The sequence below is a fragment of the Osmerus mordax genome, chromosome 14, assembly GCF_038355195.1.
Source record: "Osmerus mordax isolate fOsmMor3 chromosome 14, fOsmMor3.pri, whole genome shotgun sequence".
In the NCBI taxonomy this organism is placed as follows: domain Eukaryota; kingdom Metazoa; phylum Chordata; class Actinopteri; order Osmeriformes; family Osmeridae; genus Osmerus; species Osmerus mordax.
In genome coordinates, this window is record NC_090063.1 from 16,149,409 (window position 1) to 16,163,432 (window position 14,024).

Genomic DNA, 14,024 nt, shown 5'->3' on the forward strand with positions numbered 1-14,024 from the left:
ACATTCCTGAGCTTCTTAGCGTATTGATGATAATAAGAATGATCAGATGTGAATGCATATGTTGTAAAAAATAAAATAATACAAATAAAATAATAAAAGACATGGGGGGGGGGGGTTAAGAGACATTCTTAAATCTGAAATAGTATCCTATTTATGTTGCAGATTTTATCATTTACAAGGTCTCGGTATATGCGTATAAACGTGTGCAACGTGGGATGCAATAACAAAATAATTTTTCTGCAAGACAATCACCTTGAGATTTTATGCAGACCTCTGGCATGCTGCATATCATGGGACGTGTACGTATTAGATCGACCGCCCAATTTAGATAAATAACATGCACAGTTGGGTGGTAGACCAGTCAATCAAAATCCCACGAATCTGATTGGCTCATTATTGGTTTCCGCTGCATTTGCTATTCTATCTGTCGTCCACTCCTCCCCTTATCTTTAGAGCTGATCGGGTTGGTAGCTTGATAGATTGAGCTCTACGGTAGATAGTCCCGAGAACGTTATATAAAACGATCATTCCAAAAATTAAGTAAATATGGACGATTTTGACATGCTGAACGCGCCTGCTGCCGGGAATGGAACCGAAGAAGACCCTGCTGCCGCATTCTTGGCCCAACAAGAAAGCGAGATCGCGGGGATCGAAAACGACGAAGGTTTCAGCATCCTGGACGGTGGAGAGGTTCCCTCGTCGCTTAGCAATAATCTGACAGGCGATGTACTAGGTGAATTTAAAGTCAAACCATGAATAATGGTTATATTTGTATGATAAATATATTGTCGAATTTGAAACTAGATATGGATGATTATAGCAGCCACAAAAACCGACGTAATGTAAGCTAGTCTTTCAGCTTCTGTTAGCGATATGAATGAATGGGGGTTTAGCTCAAGCTAATGCGGCTAGCACCGCTAGCTAACCAGGTCAAAGATCTAGCTAGCTGTAGTCAGCTTGTTAGGCTACGTCGACTCGCTTTTTAAATGCCTACGTATGCTAGTTTAGAAAGCCACCAGTGATTGTGCTTGTGACTTTTTGTCTTATGTTAAGGGAACATGTTCAAGCTTGGTTGTAATGACGAGTGAACAATTAAGCCCTACTCTTGTCAGCTATCAAGTTGGCTTTAACTTGTTTAGCTAGTAACTAGCTAGATAAAGGTAAGACTAGCTACAGCTAACGAGTTTGACCAACTGTACTTATCGATAGTATTTTTTCTCTAGAGACCACTTGTCAGTTTTTATAGCACAGCGCATTGCTTATTGACTATATCATCTCGCAAAATTATCATGTAGTCTCAAATTAGGTATGAATGACCTTTAAACTTCAGGAAACTGTCGCCTTCAGGAAGTGAGATTATTGGCCAATGTTGAGTAGGCTAGTGCCACTGAATCTGTCCATTGACTAAACAGCAAATTTGGGTGCGGTTTTGTTAAATGCATCACCACATCCTTTCCATAATTTGACACCCTATTGGGTGCTTGTGGCAGGTTAGGGTGTAGTAGGGTCCATCGTTAACCAGTTGTATCCAAACACGTATTATTTGAACTTGTATATGTAACTCTTATATATCTTTCTCCCAACAGATGGAGCTGTCAATGGGGATCTCCATGAGGTAATATCTGTCTTGTTATTAACATCAGTGAAAAGATAACAGTGTTCACATCATGTCCCTTCATAAATGCTCAGTTGGGTCTGTCTCTGTGTGTGTGTGTGTTAACCAGGAGAGCAACGGTCCTTCTGATGCGTACGCTGCCATCTCCAGTGCCGACCGTCTGCAGGCTGAACCAGAGAGCCTGCGCAAGTGGAGGGAGGAGCAGAGAGACAGGCTGGAGGCCCTAGGTACACACACACAAACATACAGAGCCAGACACACACACACACACACACATACAGAGCCAGACACACACACACACACACACACAAACATACAGAGCCAGACACACACACACACACATACACATACAGAGCCACACAGACAAACAGACACACACACAGACACACACGCACAGTTGAGGTTTTAGCTCTCTGGGTCTCTATTGTATTCAGTGTCTAGAAGAAGAAACATAATCCTATGAACAGTGAAGGGAAAGATTGTGCCTTGCTATCCATATATGAATATCTCTCCATCTCCCTGTCTCTCTCGACATCCCTCTCCATCTCTCCCCTGGTCCTCCTCGTGCTCCTCTGCATCCCCAGATGCCAACTCCCGTCAGCAGGAGACAGAGTGGAAGGAGAAGGCCCAGGTGGAGCTGGAGGAGTGGCACAGCAGACAGGAGGAGCAGCTGCAGAAGACCAAAGTCAACAACAGGTACAGTCTCTCACACACACACATCCGGACCACTGCCTTTGATCATATGTGGATAGTAGTTTCAGTTAGCGGGTTAAAGGTTCAATCTTTCAGAATTCTGACAACGTATTTCTGTAAGCCATGGTGGTTTGAATATGGATGACGCATGGCTAATTATAGAGATGGACCCAGAGAGGGTTCTCCATCCCTCTTTCCGGAGACACCCTCCTGTAGGTACTACACCTTACTAGAGAAGCCTGAAGATCAGGGGTCTACACTCCAGCAATCGTGCCTCATAGAGGCCTGGAGATCCAGGGTCTACACCCCAGCAATCGTGCCTCATAGAGGCCTGGAGATCCAGGGTCTACACCCCAGCACAGTACCTCCATAGATTGGATTATGAGGAGAAGCTGCTCTGTAATCTAAACCAGCCTTAGCTGGTAATCAATAATGCACAAGCTGTAGCCACACTCCCAGACTAACCCTGTCTAATGTTCTACCTGGGGGAGGTGGGGTGGGTTGGGTGGGGGTGCTTGATTTCAATTCAGTCAATTCAAGATGTTTGAGGAAAATGATGTTCACGCACTGAGCCCCATTCAGTGATTTCCTGTGAAAACCACCCCCGATTTACCTGAATTGGAATATATTTTAACACTTACTGACACATATCTGTTCCTGATATCTCTTATCTGTCTGTGTGTGCCTATGCTCCGTTTTACCTCTGTCTCTCTTCTCTCCCGCTTTTTGCGCTGCTCTCCTTGCGGATAACCCCACCCTGGTGTGCTGCCCAGGGTGTTGGACGAAGACTTCTACAAACAGCCCTTCTCTGAGCTCATTGGTTATGTGTATGTCGCTAAACTAACATCCTTTCTTTTATCACTCCTTGTCTTCACCTTCATTCCCATCTCACAAGTCCCACCATTAACACATCTTCATATTTTGTGTTTGGGTCTTCTTTTAAATTGAGAAGAACCGTTTTTTTAATTGCTTCCTCGTACCCCTTTTGTTGTCCACCGCTGCAGTGTTAAGAATCCATTGCATTATAGTGCTTTTTTTCTTTCACGACTGCATGTGTTTTTGAGAATAGGAACCTACTGGTTGTTGATATACATGCAGTGGGTGTGTTAGATTGTCATTGCACCAACCAGCTCCCCCATCAGATGTCTCTGGCTTCAGAAGTATTTTTTATTTCGTTTTTTTCCCATCCTCATGCCCATTTCATCACGCCATTTGCAAACCATTTTTAGTCCATATATCTTCAACTTCTTATTTTGAAATGCTTTTTTTGTACTTGAATTACTTTTCATGTTCAGGACCGCTCGTAGGGAGTTTGCAGTTGTAGAATGTCAGTTTTTTGTGTCTAGTTTGACAACTCTGACCCATACCAGCCTTAGAATACATAGTATACTAGTTTACCTAGGCCTAGTATTGATGCATACCATATGTCTAGTGCTAGCAGAAATATGACCGGAGATTTGTTTGTAGTAACCGTGTATCCATTTTTAACTGCAGTGTTGTCAGTTCAGCCTGGCCGTATACAGGCCTGTATCATCTTCTAGACATGGGAAGCTGTCAAAGAAGGCGTCATTATGTAGCCATCCGCTTAAGCTGCACCAAACGTCGTTACACAGCAGTATGGCGCCACAGGATTAGAACCGTTTGTATTCTAGAATGGTATGGCGTTCCCATGTCTACCAATTCTAGAATCGTTTTGGTTCTAATTGTAAAAAGCTTGCCTCCCCCCCCCCCCCCCCCCCCCCGCTAGCTCACAGGGTACTGTACTGCACCCGTTGGCCAAACAGGCAGTTGGAAAAGGATGGAGAGATTGTTTCCTTCCTCTCTCTCTCTTTCTCTTCTGCTGTGTCATCATGTCGGAGAATAACCACAAACCAGAGTCTTCCCTGGGGTTGGGTGGTGGATGGGGTCAGAGAGAGAGAAAGGGGGAGAGATAAATTATATAAGGCCTATTGTTCTGGAATGTGTGCAGGCCTCACACTGTTTCCTGAAGCAGCTATGAACCGCATCACTGTGGGGAAAAAAAGCTTTAAAAGTCGTAGCAAAAAATAAATAAATCACACAACCACTAGGATTTTTTTTTTTTAATTGCTTTGAATGAAGAGAGCTGAGCTCATAAATGGATGCACAGTTGCTTCAAACATTCTTCAAAAATCTGCTCATCTGACGTTTTTGGTTAGCAGCCAGCTAGCTAGGCACCGCAGCTCTGTAGTTGTATAATGCGGGCTGGGGTGGGTTCGCTAGCCGCCTTAGTGCTGCAGCTCTCATTGGACGCCACTGGGTCGAGGGGAGAACGCCTCTCTTTTCACACCATCATGCTAAACTCCGCTGTGCTGTGGTTGGATCGTCCAAATAACACCTTCTAAAACGGGCCCCAGTTCGGCATACTCGGACGGTGTTCTACGCACGGTTTCTCTCAGGGCGATCGGGGTGCGTTGTCGGCAAAGGCCAGCGCAGCACAGCTGAGACCACCGCTCACCTTAGCTCTGCTGCCTGACGGTGTGAAAAGGGTCTGGGCAAGTTTACAGACAGCTAAGCGTGCGCTCGGATCGCTCGGGTGCGCTGTGACCAAACACCGAAGGATGTTCGGCCATGTACCTCCCCCAGAAAACCAATGGCGTTGTAGGCGAGGTCTGCACTGCTAAAGCCCTCCAGAGCAGCGAGGGTGGTGGGTAACGGGAAGAGAACAATTACATTAAAATATGAATGAAACGTCTTTTTCTTCTCACTCTCTCTCACTCTCTCTCGCGAAGTGCATGCTGGCTTATGTCATCTGCATAAAGCTCTTGTTTTGCGTCCTTTTTCCCTCTATCTGATGTGTGATCTGTTTCTCCTGTTTTCTTTTCCTGCGCACCTTTAAGCACTCATATAAACCATCCTTGCTACCGCCTAGACCAGTTAAGTAACAACATGACAGAACACCCAAAATACCTTTGCAACATCTAGCCATCTATATATCTGTGTTTAGATTGGCAGTACCAGGTGTGGTCGTAGAGGTAAAGACAAAACAGTATGTTCTAGAATCTTAGATGTGTCTTGGAACTAGATCTCTCTAGAACCTGGGTGTCCCCTTTTTGTGGTGTGGTGATCGTACTTTCTAGTGGCGTGCGCTTATGTGTTTTTGTATTTGTAGTCGTTTAGTGACGGTGAATCTTCCATTGGCTTCTCATCCTCATTTTTGCTGTGTCTAATGTGTGCAAGTTCGAGGGAGGGAATATCTGTTTCCTAGACCAGATTGTCAGTGAAAGCGATTGGCTGTCTGGGTGGGTGGGTGTCAGACAGGTGGCCTGCATTTCAAAATGTCCTCCTTTTAGTTCCTGTGACGTCAGCATGTTGTTGTTTTTGTTTTGTTTTTATTATAGTTTTTTATTTTCTGTTAATGTTTCGTTTGATTTCAGGTGTCGCCGTGAGCCCTTATTTCCAGGAATAATCTGTTACTGTCTTAGCTGTTTACGTAAAATGAGCAAGAACTCAGAATAAATGCGATAGAAGTCTTGTCTTAGGACACAGGCACACTTGCCAAGTTCGATCAATATATTTTTACACAAAAAGTTTTAATCTGAAGTTTCTTATCTTTTATATCCTGTATTCCTACAAAATAATATCCAGTCTTTTGTTATTTTAGAATTTATATCTCGATTTTTTTTTTCTGAATTCCTCCGGCTTCTCAGCCTCTGAGCGCTTGGCAGCTTCCTGGCCTAAGCAGGCAGGATGTTTGGTGGTTAAAAACCCCTTTGTCATCAAACGCCGCTCTTTTCAGGTTCAAGCATAGGGATCCATATCACCATTCCTATATTTGGATCTTGGAATCAAGAACCAAGTTATTTTCATAAAAAAAAACATTTTTAACCAACCAAAACCGACCAAGCATGATTACGATCGTTGCAAGTATTTTCAGTTTGTTTCTTTTAACTTTGTTTTGTTTTTAAAGCGGTGCATTTATTTATGTGTATATGTTCATAGACAGTTAGGCAGGCCATCAGTGCACTGACTAGGGATAAGGGCATGCTACTGTATCTGGAGTTTTCTGTCTAGCTGTTGTGGTTATGGCCCAAACTGTGAATGATTGTTGGTCTCTCACATGTTGGTCTGGTATAATGGGATGTAACTGTAGCTTAGCCTTTCTCAATCCCGGTCCCCGTGCCCCCCTGCCCTGCAAGTTCTTGATCAGGGGTGGACAACCCTGGTCCTCGAGAACCGCTGTCCTGCATGTTTTAGATGTTTCCCTGCTCCAACACACCTAATTCAAATGAATGGTCATTACCCGGCTTCCACAGAGCTTGATAACAACCCATTCATTTGAAACAGGTGTGCTGGAGCAGGGAAACATCTAAAACATGCAGGACAGCGGCTCTCGAGGACCAGGGTTGTCCACCCCATGTTTTAGATGTTTCCCACACATCTGATTCAAATGAATTGGTCGTTATCAGGCTGATAATGACCCATAAGGAAGAATCAGGTGTGTTGGAGCAGGGAAACATCGCAGGGCAGGGGCGTACAAAGACCAGGATTGAAGACCACCGCTAAGCTGTACACACTGTATGTCTGAGCAGGTGTCTGGGGTGCCCACGGCTCCTGCCTCGTTGCATTCATTCACGTCCAGCCGAAAAAATAAAAATGCCAACCAGTCCTAGTTCTGGGTGTAGTCCTGGTTCTGATCCTGGTGTTGTTAAACAGAGCAGTAGCAGCATGTCTCTGCCCCCTCTGTCTCTCAGAGGAAGGAGAACCACAGCTGGAGGCACTCCATCACCCTCTGTCACTTTCTGGGTATCTCCCCCTGGTCTCCTCTCCTGCTCTAACTGTCCCTCCCCCCCCCCCCTCCCTCCACGTGCGTTGCAGGGCAGCGGAGGAGGCCATGGTGTCGGACCTGGATGAGAACAACCCTGGAACAGAGTGGGAGCGTGTGGCTCGTCTCTGCGACTTCAACCCCAAGTCCAGCAAGCAGGCGAAGGACGTGTCCCGCATGCGTTCTGTCCTCATCTCTCTCAAACAGTCCCCGCTCGTCCGCTAAGAGGAGGTGGGGGAGGGGAGAGAGAGAGGCCTCCATCATCTCTCTATCTATCCCCTAGCCTTCATCCCCAGACCCTCCCACACATTCCCTTATTGTAGACCAGAGACCAGTGTCTCAGCCCCAACTGAGAGGTGTTTAGATCTGAAAGGGTTTAAATGGGGATGAGCAACATGGCAGCATTATTGTGATTACCGTAGAGACCTGAATGCCATGTTGATGACACCTATCCAGTCCTGTCAGATCAGAGATTATAAGAGAAGGATGTTATTTAGGATTTTGTGTGTGTGTCTGTACAGGGGTCGTGAAGAGACGGGTGTCAGATTCCACATTGAGCTTTTGAACTTTTACCCAATGCCCAGAATTACACTACAACCTCTCTTGGGGCGATATATGTCATTCCCATTAACCTCTGTGCTGTTCCCTCCAGAATATTGGACCTGTGATTGTTGTAAATGGTTTAACATTCCCCTATCCTCATATTCCCTCCCATCCATTTACAGTTTTCCATCATTAAAGAAAAAAAAAAAAAGAATATACAGATTTATTTTTGTTCGTATTCTTTTAAGGACCAAACTCCATCTTTCCTCATCGTTTGGTGTGGTTGAGTCATGTTATAGAGCCAAGCTTGTGGCGTTGTGATGATTTCAGATCTATGCATTTGCAGCAACCTCTTTTTGAAGACTTCCCAAGTATCAAAACACCCCCATTAAATCCATGTGACCTATGTATAACATGGTGTGTGTATGTACCCCTAAATACGTGTACCTATGTACATATACTGGCAATATTATATATATATATATAAATAAACAAAACGTTAGTCATTAAAGAGGAGAAATTATGGTTTAAGTAATAGTCATTGGCCGATGTTGTGGCACTGTGTATTGTCAATGATTTCAATATCAATAAAGATTGAAATTAACTTGAGTTGATGTAGTTTCTGATGTCTATCATTGGTAACTTAGCAACCGATCACCACTGATAACATAATATTCTTTACAAAGATGCAATACATGGCTGTGTGTGAGGAATGTGTATTTACTGCCGCTTAATTAGGCACTACATAATTAGTTATACCAACCAGGAGAATATTTGAGATGGTTTGACTCTGAAGCCCAAGTGTCCAGACCAGCTGCTCTTGCATGAAAAAGTGTAATAAGTGTGACAACAGTGTAATAGCATAATACATGTGTTGTAACGGTAATAGCATAATACATGTGTTGTAACGGTAATAGCATAATACATGTGTTGTAACGGTAATAGCATAATACATGTGTTGTAACGGTAATAGCATAATAAATTTGTAATACGTGTAAAAACACCGTAATAGCATCATACATGTATGTATGATCAACAACAACTTTGTACGTAGCAGAAACGTTTATTGAACACCTTTTCTGTATCACAGCCGGTCCACTTGTGTAAGCTTGACTCTCTCCAATCGTCTCATATTTTCTGTACAACGATATCTACAATAACGTTTGTTAACAATATCCTCTCTTCAGGTTAATCACTGTTCCTGAAGTGGTCAAAACAAAGACATGAAAGTTGCGGGACGCAGATGGCTGACAAGAAGTGAAGGAGAGAAAGACAACATGCCTCTCAGCAGAGTTTGAAATGTCACTTAGAGAGGGAGTCTCTAAAGACAGTGGAAGGAATGTTGAATTTAGTCATAGCGGATTTTTTTCAACTCCTAAGTTCAACATTCTGAAATGCGCCAAAAATACAACAACAAAAAATCCTTAGGGTCCCCGTCAATTAAATACTGAAGTTAAGGTAATTGTTAATGGTTGATTAATACAGATCAATACACATTCACATTCAAAAGAACCCCCCCCTCCCCCCCCCCTTGGCTTCCAGTTTGTGATCACTTATGTACGTCGTCATGGTTACACACCCCGCGATATCAAAACAACATCATCATGCTGAGGTTCTAATAGAATGATTGGATGACTTATATTCAAGCAACAGAAATTTCAAGACAGCTTCTAGAAACGTGAGTTTGGTCTCGCAGTCAGAGCCTAATCTTGAGTGGCCACTACCTCTCACTTTGGCCAATCAGAGACGTGATTTGTTGCTCGGCTAAAAATCATCCCAAAAAATTTAATTTCCACAAAAATAAAACAATAATGACAATACTATATTAATGATAACTTTGTCTTGAACTTGGAGACCTGTAAAAGGCACATTTGAGCTATCTTAAATGGTTGGTCTGCATTAGGGTGCCTTGAGGCGTTGGGAGTTGTAGTCCTAATAGGTACGTTGTGTGGTGTAGGGATTTGTAGTCCTAGTTGGTGCATCGTGTGGTGTAGGGAGTTGTAGTCCTAGTAGGTACGTTGTGTGGTGTAGGAAGTTGTAGTCCTAGTAGGTGCGTTGTGTGGTCTAGGGAGTTGTAGTCCTAGTAGGTGCGTTGTGTGGTGTAGGGAGTTGTAGTCCTAGTAGGTACGTCGTGTGGTGTAGGGAGTTGTAGTCCTAGTAGGTACGTTGTGTGGTGTAGGGTGTTGTAGTCCTAGTAGGTATGTTGTGTGGTGTAGGGAGTTGTAGTCCTAATAGGTACGTTGTGTGGTGTAGGGAGTTGTAGTCCTAATAGGTACGTTGTGTGGTGTAGGGAGTTGTAGTCCTAATAGGTACGTTGTGTGGTGTAGGGAGTTGTAGTCCTAATAGGTACGTTGTGTGGTGTAGGGAGTTGTAGTCCTAATAGGTACGTTGTGTGGTGTAGGGAGTTGTAGTCCTAATAGGTACGTCGTGTGGTGTAGTCCAGCACCATGCTAGCAGCCCCCAGCAGAGCAGGCTCGGCCAGGTCGGAGGTCAGGACCTAGAAAATAAAAGATGAATAATATAAAGTACATTTTACAAACACCCAAAAACATAAGTCAATGATGTATAAGTGAACTATATAAATAAACATACATATAGCTGAATATAAAAAAATCTATTTATTCTTTAGTCCACGAATGAGTGCTATGATGTATGTATAATAGTAGCTGAATACATGGAGTTGTTCAGCCATAACAGCAACTTGACATCCTCCCTAATTACTCCCACCACCAGCATCAAGCTACGTCACCTAAGACCCTGTATAGACAACGTCCAATGAAAAGCAGCGCAGGATCCTCCACTATGAGGGCTATGAGATCCCCAGGGTGGTGCTACCCACCTGGATGCTGCGTGTGGAGGGAAGGGCCCTCTGGGAGATGATCTGCTGAACCGGGGCCTGGTAGTGGCTGGCCAGCACCCCAGACAGGATCACCAGCGATGGGTTCACCATGTGCAGGATGTTCACAATGCCCACACCCAGGGCCAGGCCGGCTGGGGAAAGGGAGAGGAGGGGAAGGGGAGGGTGGGGGAGAGGGCAAGGGGGGAGAACATAAGAAGGTTATACCTATTTATTCATACGATGTTTACACATGCGTGTATCAATTTAAGAGATGTGAACACTGTTGTCACATGACATTAAGTTATGCTGACTAGTAATTCTGATGTCACATTTGGGATGGGGAGGAGAGGGGGTGGAATGGATGGATGGGAGAAAGTGAGATAGAAGGAGGAGGGATGGATGGGAGGGAGTCAGGTGGGGAGCTGGGGGGAGGAGTGTGGATGGGAGGGATGAGAGGAGGAAGGAGGGAGGGAGTCAGGTGGGGAGCTGGGGGGAGGAGTGTGGATGGGAGGGATGAGAGGAGGAAGGAGGGAGGGAGTCAGGTGGGGAGCTGGGGGGAGGAGTGTGGATGGGAGGGATGAGAGGAGGAAGGAGGGAGGGAGTCAGGTGGGGAGCTGGGGGGAGGAGTGTGGATGGGAGGGATGAGAGGAGGAAGGAGGGAGGGAGTCAGGTGGGGAGCTGGGGGGAGGAGTGTGGATGGGAGGGATGAGAGGAGGAAGGAGGGAGGCGAGCCTGAGGAAGTCTTACCTGTTCTGAGGACCTGGTCCGCTTTAGAGTTCCCTATCCTGGCAGCGTTGATGAGGTGGACGGCCGTGACGGGCTCCTCGATCTTCAGATCCATCCCCTCCACCTTCAGGAGATCCTCTGTGAACCATCACAGGACAAACATTACACTACCATATAAAACGTACACACACACCCCAAACCTACCCCATACAGATACACACACAGACAAAACATCAGATTACCAATAACACACACCCCAAACCTACCCCACACAGATACACAAACAGACAAAACAATAGATAACCATATAAACGTACACACACACACACACATCAAACCCACCTCCAAAACACCCACCCACACTAACTCCGCCCTCCCCAGGCCCAGCGTACCGTCGTGCAGCCTCTTGGCCTCTCGCTGCAGAGCCATGCCGGAGGCGTAGGCCTCGATGCAGCCCCGGCTGCCACAGCTGCACTCCGGCCCGTCCAGAGACACCATGATGTGGCCCAGCTCCGCCGCGCAGAAGCTGCTGCCGTGCACCAGCTCGTTATGCTGCACGATGCCTCCTCCTATACCTGCACACACACACACACGCACACAGGGACCAGGTTGGGGTTAACACTAACAGATGACCCTCCTATACTAACAGAGCACAGTGAAACAAAGTAGAGCCCAATAATTCTAATATATCTTTGATGCTTTATTGGGCAGTGTTATGACAAGGGAGGCAGGGAGAGAGAGAGGGAGGGGGGAGACATGCAGCAAAGAGCCAAGGCCGGATTCAAACCCAGGCCTCAGCCTCCACGGTACACACACGCATCAGTGAGCTACCGGGGCTCCAAGCACAACAGAACAGAGCTGAACAGAACAGAACAGATAGCTGAGCGGTTAAAAATCGGGCTAGTAATCTGAAGGTTGCCAGTTCGATTCCTGGCCGTGCAAAAATGACGTTGTGTCCTTGGGCAAGGCACTTCACCCTACTTGCCTCAGGGGAATGTCCCTGTACTTACTGTAAGTCGCTCTGGATAAGAGCGTCTGCTAAATGACTAAATGTGTGCTTACCGGTGCCGGTGATGACCGTGACAAAGTCCTCCACGCCCTTCCCGTGGCCGAACTTCCTCTCGGCGAGCGCGGCGCAGTTGCCGTCGTTGTCCACCCAGACGGGAAGGCGCAGGGCGTCGGAGAGGGGCGTGCGCAGGTCCACAGACGACCACTGCTGGATGAGCTTGGTGGAGTGGAGGATCACCCCCTCCTGGGGGTTCACACGCCCCCCTGTGGACACTCCTGGGATGGGCGGGATGAGGGTATATTATTGTTATATCGTTATGTTTTGTTTTTTGTTGTTGTGTATAATATATCATATTTATGATATACATACATGCCATCTGTGGACACTTCTGGAAGGGGGGGATTATATATTTGTATTTTTTGTTTTATTATTATCATCATCATCATATTAGTATTATCATATTAAGTTTTTTTTTTAATATTATATACATGATATATATGTATATTTAATTATATTTCCTATCATATACTGTCTCTATTAGAATGACAGAGAGAGAGAGAGAGAGAGAGAGAGAGAGAGAGAGAGAGAGAGAGAGAGAGAGAGAGAGAGAGAGAGGTGTGGTGTGCTCACCCACTCCCAGATCCTGCAGTTGAGTTTGACAGCGTCACTCAGCGCATCAGCACACATCTTCAAGATCAGCTCGATCCTGGTCTCAAACGTCTTTGGGTTGGGCTGGTGTACTTCCTTAGCACCTTACCCTGGACACACACACACACACACACACACACACACACACTCACACACTCACACACACACACAGACAAACATACAAACACACACACAGACACACATACACAAAGAGAAAGGTGTGTCAGAAAGAGAGAAAGGGGAGTGTGTCTCAGTAAGAGAGAAAACTGTGTGTGTGTGTGTGTCTCACCCTCATGCAGATGATGGCCACCCTTAGGTTGGTGCCCCCCAGGTCCACGGCCAGGGCGCTCTGGGTCTCCAGGATGTGGTCTATGTCCTGGGAGAAGCACTCCTTCACCGGGGGGAAGCAGAAGGTCTTCTGGAGAGGCTCGTCCAGGTCGATGGTCTGGAGGAACTTCAGGATTCGAGGCACCGCGTTCCCATCGCCATAGATCTTAGAGCTGAGGGAGGGAGGGAGGGAGGGAGAGGAGGAGGGGGAGAGAAGAGGGAGAGGAGGGGGGGGGAGAGAAGAGAGGGGAGAGGAGGGGGGGAGAGAAGAGAGGAGGGGAGGGGAGGAGAGAAGAGAGGGAGAGAGGGAGGGAGAAGGGGGGGAGGAGGGAGGGGGGAGAAGGGAGGGGGGATGAGGATGGGAGAGAGAGGGGGGAGAGAGAGGGAGAGGATGGGAGAAAGAAGGAGAGGAGGAAAGAGGGGGAGTGAGAGGAGGCAGAGGAGGGGAAGAGGAAGAGTCTCTCTCAGTTAGAGACTAAACAGAGTGGGAGATGGGGCATCTCTGTGACATGACTGACATGACGACTGGAACTCAAGAAGACTTAACAGTCTGTTCATTACCGCTCTGCTGAACCTAGACCAGACTCAGGAAGCCACGGCTAGTAAACACAGACCGCACCTTGACTCTGAACTGAAACGCTGTTAGAACTACGCACTGTTGCGGTGAGATACTTTTCTTGTTGCCTGGTAGCTGAGATGTAGTTACATTGCCCTGAGCCTGGTACATACAGACCATTCCGTTACTATGACTACGGCACACTCAAAGGGCTCACTAAGATTATGGTTCTTCTGATGTTTTGTCTATTAGTACTATTTATACATTTTGCTCAATGAATGAAAT

At 46.1% G+C, this 14,024-nt stretch overlaps 2 protein-coding genes across 3 annotated transcripts in view; one reads left to right on the forward strand and one right to left on the reverse strand.

The window, feature by feature from the left end:
* Positions 1-455: 455 nt before the first annotated feature.
* On the forward strand, positions 456-8,118 carry clta (clathrin, light chain A). 2 transcript variants are annotated; one of them, XM_067251016.1, is made up of 7 exons: positions 456-733; positions 1,587-1,615; positions 1,725-1,842; positions 2,200-2,311; positions 3,082-3,135; positions 5,167-5,202; positions 7,145-8,118. In XM_067251016.1, the coding sequence occupies exons 1-7, from the start codon at positions 547-549 to the stop codon at positions 7,314-7,316; spliced, it is 708 nt and encodes a 235-aa protein (XP_067107117.1). In that variant the 5' UTR covers positions 456-546; the 3' UTR covers positions 7,317-8,118. The 2 variants fall into 2 exon arrangements, with proteins under 2 accessions (XP_067107117.1, XP_067107118.1); XM_067251017.1 differs by lacking the exons at positions 3,082-3,135; positions 5,167-5,202.
* Positions 8,119-9,668: 1,550 nt separating this feature from the next.
* The window catches only part of gne (glucosamine (UDP-N-acetyl)-2-epimerase/N-acetylmannosamine kinase), a 6,771-nt gene continuing 2,415 nt past the window's right edge, over positions 9,669-14,024 (reverse strand). The window contains 9 exon segments of the mRNA XM_067251023.1: positions 9,669-10,131; positions 10,474-10,625; positions 11,221-11,337; positions 11,592-11,774; positions 12,262-12,483; positions 12,839-12,850; positions 12,853-12,945; positions 12,948-12,966; positions 13,146-13,356. Coding sequence (XP_067107124.1) covers positions 10,048-10,131; positions 10,474-10,625; positions 11,221-11,337; positions 11,592-11,774; positions 12,262-12,483; positions 12,839-12,850; positions 12,853-12,945; positions 12,948-12,966; positions 13,146-13,356 — 1,093 coding nt within the window. The 3' untranslated portion in view covers positions 9,669-10,047.